We start from the raw sequence: 21,039 nt of genomic DNA, 5'->3' as shown, positions 1-21,039 counted from the left end.
GAATAATCGCTCCACTGCTCCACAGCAGAACTACAGTTTTAGGAAAATAACATAAAATAATCCTTTACTGTAAAATCACTATAGCAGAGAGTTCTAACACAGTTTCCACAGTAAATGGCAGAAACGCAGGAGTTAATGTAGAACTGCTAATAATAATTTAAACCTGAAGGTTTAATTGTAAAAATGTCCATTACTGTCACCTTACCAGTGTTAATTTCAATGACGAAGTATTTTCGTCATAGTTTTTGTCAACGAAACTTTTTTTCATGACGAAAACGAGACGATAACTAAATAAAAACGTAAAACTAATAAAATATAAAAAATAAAATAAATAAAAACTACATAAAATGATAAAAATCACGACGAAATTAATTGACACTTTCGTCAACGAATAAAAACAAGAGGAAAATGTTTGGCAGTGACGATATCCAATCAGAACTGACTTGGTTTTTTGAAAGGCGGGGACAAATGAGGAGAACGTCCAATCAGAGCTAGTTCAGCGCGCATGGAGAGGCGGGACAAGCCGGGTAGCCATCCAGTCAAACGCACCCTCACACTCATCCGATCTGACCCCGGGAAGACCGTCCAGGCCATGGAAGTGAGGGATCTGCAGCGGGTCAGCTGGGAGAGGAGAAGAGCCGGGGTGTGGACGCATTTCTCCTTTGACGTCGTGAAAAACAAGACGATGTGCAAACCGCGCGGGGCGACTATCTCGGGAAAAACGCGACAAACCTTAAACGACATCCGCGAGCAAGTCGCCCAGATCTCCGTGCAAAGCGGAGCGTTTTAATGTCCAGCAGGGCGAAGTTTGTGTTTGGAGACAATCGCCACCCCAGCTCGAGCGCTGCTAACTGCCCTGCACACGTCAGAGCGGGTCCTGCTGTAAAACGCTCGGTTTAACCCCCTAAACTGGTGCTAATGGTCAGATTAGCTGGGTCAGGTGTGTGGGAAGCAGGTGAAGCGCTATAATGTGCAGGGCAATGTGTCCGGACCGGAGTCGGGAAGCTGGACATCCGTGTTTGATTATCATGTCCCAAACGGCTCCGCACACCCGAAACAGACCAGCTGGTTTTATTTACAGTGAATTAGTGCACGTGATGTCCAATAGAGCGATGTCCAGTGGAGCGATGTCCAGTAGAGCGATGTCCAGTAGAGCGATGACCAGTAGAGCGATGTCCAGTGGAGCGATGTCCAGTGGAGCGATGTCCAGTAGAGCGATGACCAGTAGAGCGATGACCAGTAGAGCGATGTCCAGTAGAGCGATGACCAGTAGAGCGATGTCCAGTAGAGCGATGTCCAGTAGAGCGATGTCCAATAGAGCGATGCCCAGTAGAGTGATGTCCAGTGGAGCGATGTCCAATAGAGCGATGCCCAGTAGAGTGATGTCCAGTGGAGCGATGTCCAGTAGAGCGATGTCCAGTCCAGTAGAGCGATGTCCAGTGGAGCGATGTCCAGTGGAGTGATGTCCAGTAGAGCGATGCCCAGTGGAGCGATGTCCAGTGGAGCGATGTCCAGTGGAGCGATGTCCAGTGCCTCTAGTAAACACCGGGACCTCGAGATGTCTGGTGTGTTGTGTGGAGCTGAATGTGGAATGAAAGTCTGGGCCAGTTATTCATTCATTCATTTACTGCTGTGCTAAAATTGATTTGAATTCCACAATTAAAAATACTTTCATAGCAAAAAGTGATAAATGCAATTAATGTAAACGAGTTAATCACAGAGCATGTCATTTAATTAGATGAACAGAACTTGACAGCACTAGTAACAATGATTAAATAATTGAGAAGAATAAAAAGGTGATACGAGGATAAAATACGTTTTCTCTTATTGGCTTTGCAGTTCCGGAAGACCTCAGATGACAACAGTGGGCCACAGAATGCAAAGAAAGTGACGGCATCCCAGCAGAATATTCCAGCAGCTCTTCTAAGGGCTTCAAAGTACCAAAGTGACTAAAGAACGGCAGCCGAAAGAGGAGGCTGTAGCCAAATGGCTTGGGTGTCCTGGATTACCAGCTACTACAGTTGAAGACGAGGACCTTGTTCTTATGATGGAAACAGTAGATAGGGAAGCTGACCGTTCCAGAGAAAACTAAACTGCGCAATCTGACAGACGAATATTATGAAGGTGAAGTGCAAACATTTAGAAAAAGATAGGCTGCAGTGCAGAAGGTCTCTGCTGGCATTGGCCTGTGGACAAAAACAGGGCTCACTGCGTCAGTCCTGGCTATAAGTTCACGCTACTTTTGTGTTGAACAAAGTAAACCAGAACACACATCGTCGGCCCTTGAACAAGTAGCCCACCCACACACCCACAGATACATGTCTGCGAGAACCGGCCGCACCGAATGAAAGATGGTCACAGTGATGACCGACAGTGGGAGCAACATGGTGGCAGCATTTAAACACAGCACACCAGAGGGAGAAGAAACCACCTCTGAGGATTCAGAAGACCCCGAAACAGATGATGACTTGCGGTCAGCAGTTTTTAGTTTTACATTATCCCTGACTGCATGAATATGTCTGAGAGTGTACGCTCTAGTGCTGCATCTCTTTCTCCTTGCTGTGTTTGTATTTTGCTTAGATAATAGTTCAATTAATAAACTAGACAATCAATGTAGTGTGTGTGTGTGTGTGTGTGTGTGTGTGTGTGTGTGTGTGTGTGTATATACACACTGCATTGATAATTTTGTATAACGAGATAAAATGGAAATATAGAAGAAAAGAACTCCACATCCATTTAAAACATCTACATGTAAACAAACAAACACATTTTATTTACTTGCTCATTTATCCGTGTTTCTGTCGTTGGGTTTCATCAGGTCGACATGGATATGGAACGGACACCGTGTGTCGCGCACACCTTACAGCTCGTCATCCACATGATGCAGAAGGAACCAAGTGTCGAGAGTCCTTGATAAAGCAGGTCAGTGGTAAAGCTCTTTCGCTACTGGACGAATGTGGCCTTATTGTTGTAACTGACTGCCCCACACGCTGGTCAAGCACGTTCAACATGATTTCACGACTCCTCAAAGTGAAAGACTCGGTCTGCCAAATTGCAAACATGGGATGGGACAGCTTGCTGTCTAGTGAGTGGCAAAAGCTGAAGTCACTGCATGAACTACTGCTGCCTTTTGCAGAACATACTCAAGCCCTTCAGAGTGACACCATGTCCCTGGTGGTCCCTGCGCTCTTTGATCTGCTCAACCGTCTTTCTGACTTTGAAGAGAGCGCTAGCCATCGAGACCTTGCCACTCTTGCAAGGAAAATGAAAGGAAGTGTGAGCCAGCGTTTTGCTTGGATATTGGATCCAGCTGATGAAACGTTCTCACCACTTGTAGCAGCTGCCTGCTTCGTCAACCCTACTGTGTGTGAAACTCTTGTTGATGTGGCTGATGAAAATATACAGGAACTACTGAAACAGGCAGAGGAGAACGTGATCCAGTTCACACAGTCACATTCAGAACATGAGGATCAGTCCAGAGATGATGGAGAGGAGAACAGGAGGCTACCAGAGGAAGCAGAAGCAGCACCATCCACATCAAAGCAGCCCGTCTTCAGGTTTCTTTCAAAATGCTTTTGCAGAGAGGCTATTCAGTGTTTTGGTGACCTCACCAGAGGCCGGCGCAATAGAGCAAGGGTAACATTAGCACAAAGTGCTTTCCTTAAAATTACTAGAACCAAATAAGCCTTTTGTACTCTGGGGCCACATTGAAAGGCCTTGGATAGCAAAAATAGGCAACTACCTGCAAGACACTGTGATGTTTACTGCCACCGCTGAGAGCAGCTTTTAGCTCCATGTACTAATGGAGCTGTAGGTATGCTGAAATACAGTGGATGCACCTTTTGGTACTTACAGCCTTTGAGACTTTTGTTTAGTTTTTTTTGAGAAATGTTTTTCCTTAATATTTTGTTCGTCAATGATGGGATTGTAGGTCTTTTTATTATGTGTTCAAGAATTTTAGCTGCAATATTTAACTGTCAACACTGAATTACGGCATTTTTTGTTGTATTAAATTCAGGGAGAGCAGCCCTGAAGGCATTATAGCTTGAGCACTTTGTTCTTTGAATGTTTTTGAGAATTTCAGCTGTGAATACTAAATTATTAATACTGTCAGCTCTGACGCTGTCAGTCTGCCTGCCTTGGACTCTGTTACCTCCATGGACTCCAATTCCCAGCATGCTCTACCTATGGACTACAGTGACTCTGCTGAGCATGTGACACTCCGGCGCTCCGGCTCGCCTTGTTTCTAATCAGTGAGATTGTCTACACCTGTGAACCTGTGTATTTAAGCCCTGTTGTTTCCTGTGTTTGGTGCTGAGTATTATCCAGCCTCTAGCTCTGTTACGATGCGTTTTCCTTGTTCTTTTCCTTTGTTATTTCTGACCTTCGCCTGTACTTCGTTTTCTCCTTTTTTGCCTTGCCCATTGATTGCCTTTCTGTTGCCGTTTTGTTTGTACTTGTCTCTACCCTTTAGCCTCGCCCCTTTACCTGGTTTTTGCTCTCCCGTGTACCGACCTTTCTTCAGTCTGACTCCCCTCTGGTTGTTGTTGTTGTTGTTGTTGTTGTTGTTGTTGTTGTTGTTCCTGCCGGTCCCTTATGATTATCTTGTATTGCCCTATTAAATTAAACCTTGTAATATCCATCAGCGAGTGTCTCTCCTGTTACGGGCAGTCGTGACAAATACATTAGTTGTTTGGTGTTTATTTTTGCACTAATGGCGCTGCTGCTGCTTTTACGGCACCCAGTTTTATAAAGAATGTAATATGCATTGTTCATAACAAACTGCATATATTTTTCAGGCAAAGCAGGCCTACTCGCCATCAGTATATTGTTATTGTTATGCTCAATAAGCAAGGTCAGGTAAATAAAGATGTTGGTTGAATCTGTTTGTGTGAGTATTGGTCTGTTGAAACATTAATAATATTCAATAACTGCTTAATAAATGTTTCATTTCATGTAAGTGTATATAATGACGTAAATAATTCAAGGGAACTGAAGAAAAAGCTTTTACATTTTACACTTTATATTTTAGTCGACTGAATCGACTGTAGATTTAGTCAACTATATTCTTATGATAATTAGTCGACTAAAACTGGACTAAAACTAAAAACAATTCACATGAATAAATTCTGACTAAAACTAAATCAGAATTTGCTGTAAAAATGAACACGGCACCTTACCAACACAGAAACAATCTCACCTGGCTAATAGCTAACGAAAAGGCACAGAAAAAGATTTAAGATCAATCATTTGGAGACTAATTGACTCATTTGCATGTATAATCACTCCAGCTGGTTTCCTGATGGATTTAATCTGCAGCACCAAACTGTCAAACACTAAAAAGTGACGAAGCTCAAGTCGCTTCTCATTCACCAGCTTCTTCTTCAAATTTTCCCGTTCCACCTTAAATGATGCAACAGTTAGCTGCATGGTAGCTACATTCTGACACCTCAGGCATCATTTAAGGTGGTACAGGAAAATTCAAACAAGAAGCTGGCAAATGAGAAGAGACTTCAGCCTCGTAAAAAGACATTTGACTAGAAACTCTTCTACTTTTGCTGTGAAGTTTCCTGCTGGAGATGCGAGAAAAGCAGCTATAACTGAGCGAAACCGTAAAGCAGAGCATATTTCAGCCTATACTAGGACACTAACACATACTAGACATAGACTGTGGCTCCCAATGTGGTTTGATTTTTGTTGAAACGGGATAAAATGTCTCTTCTTATCATTAAACAATGCCAAGTGTGGGCTAGAGGGGCACAAAGCCCCCAGTCCTGGGCTGTGGAGCAGGGGACATTACACCGTGAGACATTGATGGCAAATAGCCATTGGTGTGAAACCTGAGGAGCAGTCACATGTAGATAGTAAAGCAGAGTAAAGTCTGGTAAACCATCAGGATTAGACTGAACTAAGCTCAGATCTGGATGAGGGAGAATCACCGGATAGCGAATCCTGGGAAGGTTAACTGTAATTTTATTTGCAACTTATTACAATCCCAACAACAATCCAATCATCAGAAACAAAGAGGCGGTTATGAATGTGTCCAATGTACACAGCTTGTTGTAGTCATGGTTATTAGTTAGTCTCTATCTTCACAGAACATCAGGTAGCAAGATGGGACCATGTTGTGGTTACAGGCCTGAAGTCCCCACAGATTAAAGTCTGACCTTCTTAACTGACCTTCAGGCTACTTTAGAGACTTTTCCTCATCTCGGCTCTCTCCTCTTCTCCTTTATGCTACTTGGGCAGAATCGTGGGGCTGATAATTGGGCTGCGGTCCATTCTGTGGCATTTAATTCATGGTATGATTCTTTCTAGTGAGTGTGTGTTATTTTTCAAGTGATAACCTTCCTCGTTGTCTCTGCTGTATCCAGAGTTAACAGTACGAGCTCCGACTGCCGTCGTATTCCATTCTATCTGTCTCTCATTATCTCACCACATGCACTGCAGCTCAACCAGTTCCATTCTACAGGACCATAATGAAGATTTGGTTCCAGTTAGCACAGCTTTATCTGTCTGTCACTGATTCGCTCATCTGAGCTTTGCTTCATCGGTTCATGTCTCCAGATAATGATTCAGACCCTGAGGGTGGAAGTCAATGTGACGCAGTACAGGTGGGCGGCAGCAGGTGGCAGTATGGGTGCACTGTGTGAAAATGCCAGGCTGTACTGTCCCGTTTCTGACTTGGGCTTTCCAAGAGGCCCTTTGGTCCTCAAGGACCACAACAATGCAGACTCAGCAGCAGCCTGTTACCCATAATTCCATCAGATACAGACAAGACCCAATCAGAGTGGATGTTTTTGTTTACAGCTGTCTAACCAGCAGGACAGAGAAGAGGTCAAACCTTCCAGAGAAGAAGTATTATTAGTTCTTTATTAGTTATTATTAGTTCTTTATTAGTTATTATTAGTTCTTTAATAGTTATTATTAGTTCTTTATTAGTTATTATTAGTTCTTTATTAGTTATTATTAGTTATTTCATAGTTATTATTAATTCTTTATTAGTTATTATTAGTTCTTTAATAGTTATTATTAGTTAATTACTTTATTAGTACTTTATTAGTTATTATTAGTTATTTATTAGTTATTATTAGTTCTTTAATAGTTATTATTAATTCATTATATTATTATTAGTACCTTTTTAGTTATTATTGGTTCTTTATTAGTTATTATTAGTTCTTTATTATTATTAGTTCTTCATTAGTCATTATTAGTTCTTTATTAGTTATTATTAGTTCTTTAATAGTTATTAGTTCTTTATTATTATTAGTTCTTCATTAGTCATTATTAGTTCTTTATTAGTTATTTAAGTTATTATTAGTTATTATTAAAACCAGCCATTACCTTAATATTAAGTTTATGTTTGACTAATAATGTTTGGATGTTTATAATTTGCATAATTGCTCATTTCCAGATTAAGAAGTTAAACATTTGTGTTATGTTTGTTAAGGTGATGATTTAAGGTCACAGGTTCTAATGTTGTAAAACAAAGCTAAAATGGGTGCCTGTCACTTTAAGCATGTAAGTGCAGGTTGCAGGTGGGGAACCTGTGTGATGGGGATGAGAGGAGGAGCTTGGGCTGAAGGAGGTGGAGTCGCACGGTTTTCTGACCGTGTAAACGAGTCTGTGGTGAATTATTGAGTTTGGAAAGTTTTGCAACAAGTAAAATAAGTTTTTAAACTCAATTCAAGGGGAAGACATCAGAACACGCGTCAGCCATAGACTCTGTTTTTAAACTTGGTTTATTGGAAATGCTCCGGTCCCAAGCCCGGATAAATGGTGAGGGTTGCGTCAGGAAGGGCGTCCGGCGTAAAACTTGTGCTAAACTATCATGTGGATCACAGATATGATTGCCATACCGGATCGGTCGAGGCCCGGGTTAACAACGACCGCCTCCGGTGCTGCTGACCAGCAGGGTGCCGGTGGAAATTGGACTACTGCAGGTCGAAGACCATCAAAGAGGAGAGGAGGAAGGCGGGTTAGACGGCAGCGAGAGAGAAGGAAAGGCAGGAGTGTGGAGGTTAGAGTAGGGACTCTGAACATAGGGACAATGACTGGTAAAGGCAGAGAGCTTGCAGACATGATGGAGAGAAAGAGGGTAGATATTCTGTGTGTCCAGGAGACCAGATGGAAAGGAAGCAAGGCCAGGAACATTGGAGGTGGATTCAAACTGTTCTATCATGGTGTAGAGAGGAAGAGAAATGGAGTAGGGATAATCCTAAAGGAACAGCTTGGGAAAAGTGTTCTGGATGTAAAGAGAGTGTCAGACAGGATCATGAGCCTGAAGTTGGAGGTTGATGGTGTGATTTTGAATGTGGTCAGTTCATATGCACCACAGGTTGGTTGTCAGTTAGAGGAGAAAGAGGAATTTTGGAGTAAGATGGATGAAGTGGTAGATGGTGTCCCTAGAGAGGAGAGATTAGTGATTGGTGCAGACTTCAGTGGACATGTTGGTGAAGGGAACAGAGGGGATGAAGAGGTGCTGGGTATGTATGGTGTGAAAGACAGAAATGCGGAAGGTCAGATGGTTGTAGATGTTGCAGAGAGAACGGAAATGGCTGTGGTGAACACGTATTTTCAGAAGAGGGAAGAACACAGGGTGACATACAAGAGTGGAGGGAGGTGCACACAGGTGGATTATATCCTTAGCAGGAGATGCCACCTAAAGGAGATTGGAGATTGTAAAGTGGTGCCAGGGGAAAGTGTAGCAAGGCAGCATAGGGTGGGTGTCTGTAGAATGAGGTTAGAAACAAAGAAGAGGAAGAGAGTGAAGACAGAGCCAAAGACTACACTGGTAAAAATAATTCAGCATATTACTTAATTTATTTAGTGTAACATTTTTACACTTAAAAATCATGAGTTTATTTGAATGCTATCAAATTGGTCATAACAACGTAGGAATAATAAGTAAATATAAGTGATATTTTCAATTACATCTGAATGAACTAAATAAAAAAATAAACAAATTGAGTAAATGTAACTAAAAAATACAATGTGAACTACATTGAAAACCTGAGTAGAAGGTATTACAGGAAATAAGTAAATATTATTCAAAACAACTGTAGGACATAACCACTAATTTACCTATAATTTACTTAAATTAAATGTGTTGTAACTACTTTCTATTTTTTATTACTTAATTTACTAAATTTAAAATTATTTAAAAATTAACGAGTAATATCTCACAGAGCATGAAAACTTTTATTTAAAAATTAGTTACATTTTACAATTACAATTCTTTGTCACTTATCTTGAACTACCAGCAGTATCTTTCTGGTACATATTGCACATAACCAAAAGGTGCCCCCCCCATATATACAGCATATATGGCTTAAAGCTGCAACAGGTAACTAATATGTTTTTTACATATTTAATAAAACGGTCACTGTGTTGTGACAGTATAACATGAGACAGTTAATCTGTGAAAACAACTGAGCTCCTGTCTTCTCCCTGTGGTCCTACTGCCATCTGCAGAAATACACCAACCAATAACAGCCAGGAGGAAGGTCTTAGCACTGGCAATTACCCTCAGTTCTTTCCACAGATTATCTGTCTCATATTATACGGTCACGACATTGTGATTTCTTTAAAAAGCTGCCTACTGCATCTTTAACGTAGTTATTAGAGAACAATGTCCAATCAAAACACTGGAATTTCTAACAATGACATATTACAATGAAAACTTTGTCCTTGGAAAGTTGAACAGTTAAGTAACTGTGTGAACTGTCTTAAAAGTTCAAAACGGGATGCATCATACCTCACTGGAGTGATCAAACAAAGAACAAAATGCATATCAATGCAAAATATAAATGTGCAGCCAGAACAACATGAGGTCACACAATCAGTCAAACAGTTTGGGATGAACTGGCACAAATGAAACCATAGATTGTGGTTACTTGCAGAAGAGCCTCACTGATGACAGGGTGAGAGTGCACATAAGTGCTCATAAGTGCTCATAAGTGCAGATAAGTGCTCATAAGTGCAGATAAGAGTCAACTAAGTCATTAAATTGTTTTTCAGTCTTAGGACCTTTCTTGGCAGCTTTCCAGGATCCACTTCAAGAAGTATCTTTTGAAATACCTCAAATATGTATTTTAGAGTTTTGGGGTATTTCAGGTCCAATGCATAAGTTAGTCCAAGCAAGTAGCAGCAGCCCCTGCTGAGATCCCCGAGGTGGTCGAGTACAATGGAGCCCTCAATGACAATTCCCACATTCCCGACTTGTCCACTTTCATCACGCACAAGGAACACAGCCATTGTCTCTGCTGCCAGCTCTTCTTCCACATTGATGGCTCGATGGTTTGTATCTTCAAAATTCTGTAAAAGAAAACATTAGTAGGTAGGGTATCATCGAAAGACAATTATCCAACTAACCATAAATTAGTTTTAGATCTATGACAATAATAACTTGACATCTAAGGACAATGTACACGCTTATTTCCATACAGACATTGTATGATGATGAAGTCAACTGCAGTGTTTGTGAAAACACGTCGGCATTACCGACGCACTGTATATAGCCTCACAAAAAACTTGAAATCTTCTGACATGCTGACCAGCTGCTTCTCCTCCAACATTCAAATACATTTCCCACAGGTGGTCTCAAAGTCCTGTTTATCAAGCTTCTCACAATCATCATCACCATCAGAATCATTACTGTCAGGCATATCACTGTCCGCTTTAGAAACTAACCATAACAAAAGCAGCTGAAATGTATTGTATGCATAAAATTCTTGTCTACAAGTGTAGCTCAGAAGTTTTCACGAACACTGCAGCTGTCCTTAGCTATATGTGTTTGAACCATACTGTAGCTTTGTGTTTGACCACTAGGTGTGACTTAGAGCAAAAAGTAGACCATTAATACAAGTTTCTTTGCACTCACTTCAAACTCCTTGATTAAGGCACCTACATCTTCACCCAGGTGATCAATGAGACATCGGATGACAACTTCTCTGGTTTTTTCAGTAGTTCCACTCTGTTAAATAAAGTAAAGGTTTTGTAACAACTGACAAGCTATAGCAGTCACTCAGTGCATTTTAGCCTTTTAAATTTAATTAATATAATAGTTTTGGTTATACAGAAACCAAAACTTGAGAATCGGTAAAACAATGCTATTTATATTTAAAGTCTTTACATAGTTCTGCACTTTTCTTCATTGATTACAACAATCTTGAAGTCATATTTGCCATTCCATATTTTTAGAGGTCCACTAAGAATATACCCAACACTGAATCAGTGGAAAAAGCAATGAAAGAAAAGATTATGCTGGGAAGACTGGTAAAGGAAGGAATGTAGAAAGTGTATGATACATTAAAGTACAAATAAATATTAAAGAAGATTGAGAAACACTGGTGGAATAAAAATGGCTGTATAAGGTATATGATCTTGTGGTGAATGCAAGAGTACAGAGGAGTCAGTTATAAGAGAAGGTAAATAGGCTTAGATAAGAGTGATGAGAAGTCAAGTGAGAGGATCTAAAAAGAGAGGGAAAAAAGCTGAAATACCTGGAGTAAAATGTTCCTTTCTGTGCGATGTCTCTCTCCAACAGCACCTTTCTTTTCTTGGAACATGGCAAGCAGTTTAGGTGTGTAGTGGTCCAGCATGAACATGAATTTTGACTCAAGATTTACAGTGGTTATCCGATGAAATTCAGCATTGACCTGGATGAAAAAGAGCAAGAAAAAAAAGGGATAGGGTTTAATTTACAAACTGGGGGCGGGGGCAGTTTCCCTTGTGCCAATGGTGTATTGCTACCCATTAACAAACTTGATATTAATAAATAGCTGTCTGCATTTGATGAGTACTTCTTGAAATTAAATGCTATTGAACATCTTTTCATATTGATGTAATTTGGCAGTATATCATTTGATATTTAAGAACACAACTATTATCTTGCAAGTTCTATTTACATGGCCCTCTAGAGTCTAGAGAGCCACGTAAAAATTAAAGGCAGGTCAGATTTGGCCACACTGCCTTGAGTTTCACATGTGTGGTGTTATTGGCTTTAGGCTGTGCTGCAGAAAAATAGTTTTCCTCACCTGTGACACATCAAGCAAGGCAGGCCACCTATCCTTGATTTCTTTGACGCTGAGTTGAAGAGTGACAACATCCTGTCTTCTATGAGCAAATGTCTTGGACATCAGTTGATTGATGGTCGTCCTCTCTCTCTTCTTTATTTCAGACAGAATTTTGAGCCGCTGTTGCTCTTGGTGTTCTCCGTTTTCCCCTGAAGGATAATGTGGGAGATACTTCACTTCCCCTTTTCTTGCTTTTTTAACATTTTGGGCTGGTTTCCTCTCACCAGGTCGCTTGTTGTTGAGAGAATTGCATGCAACTTCAGGAAATCCAAGATTTCTTAGCTTGGACCTGTAATTCCCCATTTTGTATTTCAAACTGTACATCCATCCTATCCATCCGTTGCGACTTCCAGGTTCTATTAGACATGGATGTTTTTTAACTAAGGCTTTTGCAACCTCACCAACCTGAAGGCCAGTGGGATAGGCAGTGTAACTGTACATGTAATCTGCCAGCTTTTCCATTATTTCAGACCTGACCCTGGTGTTGTTGAGGACAGTTCCATCTTTCAAGAACTGTTCATTCGCACTTCTCAGCACAGCTTCTGTTGCAACTGTAAAAAGTGGGATTTTGATTTCTTTAGGCCACAATTCCTTTTGTGGGCTTAATAAGATGGTGTCTTGTGATGACGCTGATGATGTTCCATCTGGCCGGGAGTCTTCAGAAGTAGATGGCTCTGAAGACATTTGTGAAGTCACACTAGGGGTGTCCCTCACATTATCTGCATCTGTCACACTGTCAGTCTCTGGTATTGCTAATGTTAGCACTACAGATGGAATAATGACCACCTTGATTGACCCTTTGTGTTTGACATCACTAGTTGAATGAATTGTGAAGAAATCCCCAAAGTCTTCGTCGAAGTAATGAAGTATGAATTCCTCATGAATCTGGAAAGTGTCCTTCACAGTCTTATGTAACTTTTCAACTAACTCACAGATCACATTTTCATCAACAGTGCAGTTATTCTGTGTCAAAATACTTCTCACCAAATTTGGAATGTGTTGAGATGATAATGTGCAAATAAACTGGAGCTGTTCCACCAAGTCATCTAAACATTTACCAGTGACATTATAAATACTTTCCAACTTCAGCAAGAGAGAACCAATTACTTCCAAAAATGCACTTACATTGCCCTCACAATCCAAATCTACAGTATCAAACTCAACATCATCATTTGATTCCAGTGATGAAGAATGGCTTTGAATATGTTGAAAACTGGTAGCAGTAGGATGTTTTACAATCACATCAGCTTTAAAATCATCACATGAGTAAAACTGGTGCTTTCGACTTTTGTGAGTAGCATAAGTAGCATATATGTTTGTCTTGAAATCACAACCATCAAACACACAAACAATGGTTTCCAGTCTTTTGAGATGAGAATTAATGTGTTGGAAGTAATCTTTTGTGTTGGGAAAGCATGTGTTACAAATTTTACATTTGAAAACTGTCACAGCTCCTTTATTTTCAGATTGCTCTGATTTATGAGCTCTGCATAGGTGTGTACGCAAGCCACCCCATGTTTTAAAAGAACATGAACAGTTCAAATAAATGCAGGGAAGAAAATGTTCATGACCAAAATGTCTATGTTTAAGCCGATAATGCTTAAGAAGTCCCGTGTTTGATGATGTTCCAAATGCGCAGAGTTTACAGCGCCATTCCATACACTAATACCTTTATCCTTTTATAAACAACACAACATTTATAAAAAAAAGCACAAAAATTAGTAATATTCTCATAATAAATTTTGAAAAATTATAGGGCATTCATTTCTAATATTAAATATTAACTTACCACTCTTTTCTTGATCAGTTTAACAAGCTGAAATGTAAATTAGGAAAATAAATTACATTCATGAGTTAAAACTTAGTCACTATGCATGTTTTATTTCAGTCGTTATCAAAAACAATATTCAGAGCCCCCCCATGAAAAGACAGTCCATGCATGGATATAAAGCACATAGAATACAAAAACCGTCGTTTTATTTAGTTTCAAAACTTCTGAACACGTATTCTGTGCACGCACACTAAACACCAAGCATTAGAACACACTCGCCGGCGTGGGTGTGGGAGGGTCCTTGTCTGGACACAGAAGCCGATGAGCACAAACGTCGGAGAACAGGCTCCTAACAAACCACTGCAGCATCTGTGTGCAGCACAGAGGGAAACACAGACAGCGATTTCAGTGGCTGTCTGGCGTGTATTGCATGGTGTGTATTACATGGTGTGTATTGCATGGTGTGTATTACATGGCGTGTATTATATGGTGTGTATAACATGGTGTGTATTACATGGTGTGTATTACATGGCGTGTATTACATGGTGTGTATAACATGGTGTGTATTACATGGTGTGTATTACATGGCGTGTATTATATGGTGTGTATAACATGGTGTGTATAACATGGTGTGTATTACATGGTGTGTATTATATGGTGTGTATTACATGGCGTGTATTGCATGGTGTGTATTGCATGGTGTGTATTATATGGTGTGTATTGCATGGTGTGTATTACATGGTGTGTATTACATGGCGTGTATTATATGGTGTGTATAACATGGTGTGTATTACATGGTGTGTATTACATGGCGTGTATTATATGGTGTGTATAACATGGTGTGTATTACATGGTGTGTATTACATGGCGTGTATTATATGGTGTGTATAACATGGTGTGTATAACATGGTGTGTATTACATGGTGTGTATTATATGGCGTGTATTACATGGCGTGTATTATATGGCGTGTATTACATGGTGTGTATTACATGGCGTGTATTATATGGTGTGTATAACATGGTGTGTATTACATGGTGTGTATTACATGGCGTGTATTATATGGTGTGTATAACATGGTGTGTATTACATGGTGTGTATTACATGGCGTGTATTATATGGTGTGTATAACATGGTGTGTATAACATGGTGTGTATTACATGGTGTGTATTATATGGTGTGTATTACATGGCGTGTATTGCATGGTGTGTATTGCATGGTGTGTATTATATGGTGTGTATTGCATGGTGTGTATTACATGGTGTGTATTACATGGCGTGTATTATATGGTGTGTATAACATGGTGTGTATTACATGGTGTGTATTACATGGCGTGTATTATATGGTGTGTATAACATGGTGTGTATTACATGGTGTGTATTACATGGCGTGTATTATATGGTGTGTATAACATGGTGTGTATAACATGGTGTGTATTACATGGTGTGTATTATATGGTGTGTATTACATGGCGTGTATTGCATGGTGTGTATTGCATGGTGTGTATTATATGGTGTGTATTACATGGCGTGTATTATATGGTGTGTATAACATGGTGTGTATAACATGGTGTGTATTACATGGTGTGTATTATATGGTGTGTATTACATGGCGTGTATTGCATGGTGTGTATTGCATGGTGTGTATTACATGGTGTGTATTACATGGTGTGTATTACATGGTGTGTATTACATGGCGTGTATTGCATGGTGTGTATTGCATGGTGTGTATTACATGGTGTGTATTGCATGGTGTGTATTGCATGGTGTGTATTACATGGTGTGTATTACATGGCGTGTATTACATGGTGTGTATTACATGGTGTGTATTACATGGTGTGTATTATATGGTGTGTATTACATGGCGTGTATTGCATGGCGTGTATTGCATGGTGTGTATTACATGGTGTGTATTGCATGGTGTGTATTACATGGTGTGTATTATATGGTGTGTATTACATGGTGTGTATTACATGGCGTGTATTGCATGGCGTGTATTACATGGTGTGTATTACATGGTGTGTATTACATGGTGTGTATTACATGGTGTGTATTACATGGAAAAAGCGATGTGATTTGCACGGCTGTTAATTAAGTTGGGATCTAAGGCTGAACTCGCTGCTTTGTATCAGTTCATATCACAGATAAAAGGACACACAGTTCGTACTTGTCGTCCTGCTCATAATCGCTGTCTATTCTCCCACGTTTGTGCTCTTCGGCTTCCGTGTTCACACAGTGACCCGCCCGCACTCACACGTAAAGGAGCAGGTCACGAGTGCGGTGGAAACGCAGGCTCGTTCTTTAGGAACAGCACGAGCACCGGCACCTCAGCGGTGGAAAAGCAGAAGAGCCAGCTCCTGTCATTCACTTCAAAGAGCCGAAACGGTCGTCACCGACATCACTGTCTGCGCCTGTGGCCTCGAGAGCTGCAGCGCGTGCAAAATTGGGTAGAAAAAAAGTTCGGGCCGGAAACGACCCGCCGCTCGGGAAACCTCGCGAAGGCCACTGCACCCCTGCTTGAAAGGCCTCTCAGCAACTTTAGCTCATTGACAAGTTTGACCGATAAAGCTAAAAAACAAGTGAACATAAACATTTTCCGTTTCTTTGTGTTCTTTCTAGCTACTTTCTTTAGTTACTGTGGATTTTTTCAAACATTTTAAAATTGGGGATAGATCGATTGTTTTGATGTATAGCGAGTTGAAATATCCCAAAAAACGGTGCTACACCATGTAGAACTTCCTGTCATGGCCGCGCAAAATGCGTCTTCGCGAGTTTTGAAGCTAAATAACCGCAGCGGCTCGGTCTTCAGGCCGTACTGCCCGCCGACTCTGCACTGGCTCGAAGAATTCGGGCATTTATTCACATTTTGGACGGTCAGCATTTACAACAGTCAAATTCAAGTGCACTAAAAACAGGCTACAAATCAGGAAGTGATAAATACCATGAAATGAGGCGGCGCGCCTTAATCTGACGGGGCACCAGATCCAACAGGTCGAACCCTGAATACTGATAGAAACTGACATTCCATGCTTACGTCTTCCAGTAAAGAGGCTTATGAGAAATATATATTCTTACCTCACATCAGACTGGAGCTTCCCCAGCTGTGCACACAGTAACCGCCAAATCCGCCAGGAAAACCGCCCAAAGTTCTCCGCTCCGTCACAGAGTAACGACGTCACGTGGTCAATTTCCGTTTTTAAGCCAAGTCTCAAATAAAATTGTGTTTATCTCCATAATAATTTTGCTTATTTACAGTGTTTGCTTTTTGTAATGTTTTCTAAAGTAAAATTGTTGAAAATACAGACATCTTTAGTAGTATTTAGGCTATTATGTCTGTCAGTGAATTATTCATTTATTTTAAAGAATTACACTTAATATAAGTATTTATGTTTAACACAAATATTCCTTATTGAGTTCCACTAATGAAAACTGATGTAGTCAAATCAAATATTTTAAATCATAATATTCATCATTTTTATTAAGCATTTTTTGTCATTTTTACAGGGTCCTTGAAATATTTTTTAGAGTGAATCGGACCACTCGTTCATATGTGGTGCATGAGATTTGAAGGGAAACAACTTTTTCAAAAAATCTGTTAAAAACTTCAAAAACACCAGAAAATCACTTGTTAAGAAACACCAGAGTCAGCTGGCGTTTCACTGGGAAGACTTTAGTTTTAGAAGATCTCAGTTTGGTCCAATTAAAAGTGTTGGCTTGACTGTTTGGAGGGCAGTGAAATTTTAAGCGATGTATTTAACGTGTCTGGTTACATCTCTACTACCTGCTGGGTGAGAAATCATGGAGCAGAGCATCAGATCGGCATGTTTGTCTGCAGTGATGTGAAAAATGAAATGCCTGTTTTCAGAAAGATCATCGATATGATTGTGAGAGATGAGCCAGCGTTCCTTCTCACAACAGTCATTACAGTGAATGGCTTCTGTATTGAAGAGGCAGCAGATTTGTTTACAGTGATTTGTGTTGATTTGATGATGATGGCCAGGTTTCTTACAGCATGGATGACCAAATGAATATCGTACCTTACTGCAACTTCATGTGAAACGCCATGAGTTCAGCACCTCAGTGCAGTTCATAGAGTTTGAAGTTGATGAAATAAGTGAAGATTTTAAATAAAAGGCTCTTAATAAACTCGGTTTTTGGGGTTTTTTGTGTGAAATCCTAGTTTAAATCTACTCTGTGTGGTTTTCTCTCTGTTCACTCCTGAACTAGGATTTACAGTTTTACTCTGGTGGAGGTGTTTTTGTAGCACCTCCCCCAGTGGAGAGTAAATTCAGCTGCAGGCGGTGTTGATTTCTGACTATAGAGAGAAATTCACTCTGATTTAGTGTTGAAAAGGTGAAACTGGTGTAAAAGCTGTTTAACACTGACGAGTGTGACCTCATTTACACACTCGGTCCGGTGTTAAATCAACACTGTCACCCATCTCAGCCCGACCCCCCCGGCGGGCTCTGAGCGGCTCAGCCGCGCTCGGAGTTCTCTCTACTCGGTGGAGTTGCCCTTCGACGTCACAGCCCTGAAGCTGCCCGCTGGGCAGGAACGCGCTTATAATCCAGCGCGTGCCTTTATTACCGCATCTCAGTGGATCGGGGGGGTGAAACGGGCTTTTATCGCCGTGGAGACAAAAACACTAAAAAGAGGCTTGATTGATTTATTTGGTCTCAATGACGTCACCGGTCAGGCAACGGACGTGACGCAGCGGCGGTTGTTTCGGAAGTGAAACGGCGTCAGATTCAAACGGAGGCCGAGCCGCAGGTCGCTGTTCGCCGCTCCGCCGCTCCGCGGTACTTTCACGCCGTCAGCCGGACGCCTAACAGCCGCGGGGGCCGCCGCGGCGCGCGGGGTGCAGAGGGTGGCGTTAAAGGGCCGGTAGTGGCGTTAAAGGGCCGGTCGGGCGGCGCTGGGCGGCGCTGTTGGTGTTCAGTTCTATGGCAACGCGCCGCGGTTCCGTCAGAACAGCCGAGGTTCTGCTGGTGGGCTTCAGCTTATTCTACTCGTCCGAGGATGAAGGTCTTCTGGAACCAGATAATGAAACCCAGAAATACTTCAAACAGCGAACCTTCCAGAAATGAGAGACTGAGCACTTTCAGAAACGCATGGAACAACCACAGCATGCGGAGTGAACATGATCGCACCCCTCACCAAATGTGGCTGGAGGGCGTGGTGAGCACCCAGCTTGTAGACAGCACTGCAATCAGCAACGCTTCTGGTGAGAACCCACACAGTGAGGACAACATGGTGTCCAGCTAGAGCAGTTAGAGGCAGAAGAAGAGGGTCTCTGACCAGGCAGTAGTGGGGAGGCCACCACACATCAACCTTAACCAAGAACAGCAGCAGGTTCTTCAGGATGTCCTCACACGAACTGCAGATGTGAAAGACATATGTTTAACTTGCTGTAGGGAGATCAACCACTACGCTTTCAGCCGGATGCCTTCAGACCTTTCTGATTAAAAAAGCCTGAAAAAGAATCTACAGCATGTACAACATGAATGTGCAGTTCTTGTTAGGATTCAGACACAAAGCAGACTGAAAATGTCGTTCTTGTAACTAATGCACCAACAGAAACTTCCAAATGTGATACTAAAAATGAAATAAAACAAAAATCTGACAAATATACAGAAGCTTTAGTTGTAGCTTGGTTTAAAAGCATATCACTTTTTTTTCTTTATCATTCAGGCCCCCTAAATAGAACTAAAGCAGGCTGAACACTGAGAATAACCGTAGAAAGTTAAATTCCTCCTGAGAACATGTAGCTTTGGATCCCTCAGAGCAAGTGGAAGCGTAAGGAAAACGACTGCCCCTCATCTCCTGATCATAAAACTGTATTTGAAGTCGCTGTGGAAACCCAAGAGGTGGTACTGCATCTGCTCCCGTAACAAACACTAGTAGGTCCTCAAAGGTGAAAGGAGTTTCTTTTTCTGTTAAAACAGACATACAAACAAAACCAGGACGTTACTGTGGTCCAGCTTTGATATGGTCAACATTCTGTGCTCTGTGTTTAAATACTGGTCCATAATAAGACACAGGCTGCCAAGTAAAACGTACACAAGAGCATCATCAACTTCACAATGACAGCATAGTGGATGTTACCTTGCACACTGTTGAGAAGACATTCCCATGCAGACACAGTGTCCTCTCCAGCTTCCTTGTTGTTTGTCCCTTCGTCACTCCAATCGACACTGAAAAGACAGCGAAAGGCAGCTCTTGTCAGTCGTCCCTCTGTGTGTGTAAACAGGCACTGAAATGCACTCCAGTACCTCTCCAGTTTCCCAAAGTTTGCCACAAGAGTTCATCCCTTGTTTAAACTGCTCAATCATGTTTGCAGTTCTGAAATAAAAATGAATAAATAAACATTTGCACTAAATGAATGAAAAGTCTACGGTGATAATTGGCTATAAGGATGGCCTACACTAGTCAATCATAAGCCGTTATTAGCGATAAGCAATAGTCAACAGATCCTGTCTGCTATTTTATCCCAGATTGCTGTGCAATACCTGGAGTACATAAAACACTATGTCCTGAAAGCAGTGGGAACAATACCTGTGAAAGATGAAATGCTTCACAACTTGGGAAAGTATCTGAGGAACGTCATGGATTTTGGCTTCATAAACCCCTGGAACACCATAATCTGCAGTCCAGTCACCCAAACTGTCCTGAAGATTTTTCCATGCCTCCTCAGTTTTACAGTCTTTAATCTAAGAACACAGCAGAAGACAAGGCACAAAAACCAAGACAGAAATTTAGGCTACATTAACACAAACATACACATAGTACAGTGTTTTAGGTTGTTCAACAAAATATTAAAGTACAAGACAAGTAATACACTGATCTTATTTTCCCCTCAAAGTTCATTTCTGTAGAATTTAAATGAGCTCTAACTTTAAAACCAACAATGCAAAAAAACGGCATAGTGTCAGAAAACCTGCTGAAGCTTGTCCTGCACACACTTGTCTGGCAAGATGGAAATATCAAATTCTTCAAGATCTGGAGCCTGACCACACATTAACTGATAAAGGCTGGGATGTAAAGCCTTAATGCCTGGTCCCCCATGCAACAGAGACCAGGCAATCAGCTTCCCTCCAGTATAATACTTTCCCTTATCTAGGGCTGCCTGATCATAAGACAAAAAAAGCTTCTCTGGCTGTCCCTCCAAAATGCCCAAAGTGGACTGCACGTCTT

General features: G+C 41.1%; 3 protein-coding genes across 4 annotated transcripts in view; 2 read left to right on the top strand and 1 right to left on the bottom strand.

Annotated features, from left to right (window-relative positions):
* Positions 1-21,039, top strand: part of LOC108416094 (butyrophilin subfamily 3 member A2-like) — a 534,853-nt gene that overhangs the window by 263,891 nt on the left and 249,923 nt on the right. The gene's annotated exons all lie outside the window — the stretch shown is intronic.
* On the top strand, positions 563-4,882 carry LOC108415468. Its single transcript, XM_037540934.1, has 3 exons — positions 563-1,565; positions 1,840-2,473; positions 2,819-4,882. Exons 2-3 carry the CDS (start codon positions 2,461-2,463, stop codon positions 3,682-3,684), a joined length of 879 nt encoding a protein of 292 aa, XP_037396831.1. The 5' UTR covers positions 563-1,565; positions 1,840-2,460; the 3' UTR covers positions 3,685-4,882.
* On the bottom strand, positions 9,181-17,012 carry LOC119263981. 2 transcript variants are annotated; one of them, XM_037540909.1, is made up of 6 exons: positions 16,921-17,012; positions 13,867-13,893; positions 12,039-13,753; positions 11,505-11,660; positions 10,883-10,975; positions 9,181-10,317 (listed from the first exon to the last, which is right to left on the bottom strand). In XM_037540909.1, the coding sequence occupies exons 3-6, from the start codon at positions 13,734-13,736 to the stop codon at positions 9,997-9,999; spliced, it is 2,268 nt and encodes a 755-aa protein (XP_037396806.1). In that variant the 5' UTR covers positions 13,737-13,753; positions 13,867-13,893; positions 16,921-17,012; the 3' UTR covers positions 9,181-9,996. The 2 variants fall into 2 exon arrangements, with proteins under 2 accessions (XP_037396806.1, XP_037396807.1); XM_037540910.1 differs by lacking the exons at positions 13,867-13,893; positions 16,921-17,012 and having other exon boundaries at positions 12,039-13,839.

The sequence above is a fragment of the Pygocentrus nattereri genome, chromosome 9, assembly GCF_015220715.1.
Source record: "Pygocentrus nattereri isolate fPygNat1 chromosome 9, fPygNat1.pri, whole genome shotgun sequence".
NCBI lineage: Eukaryota > Metazoa > Chordata > Actinopteri > Characiformes > Serrasalmidae > Pygocentrus > Pygocentrus nattereri.
Note: the sequence above shows the minus strand (reverse complement) of the source record. Positions and strands in the feature narration are given on the sequence as shown.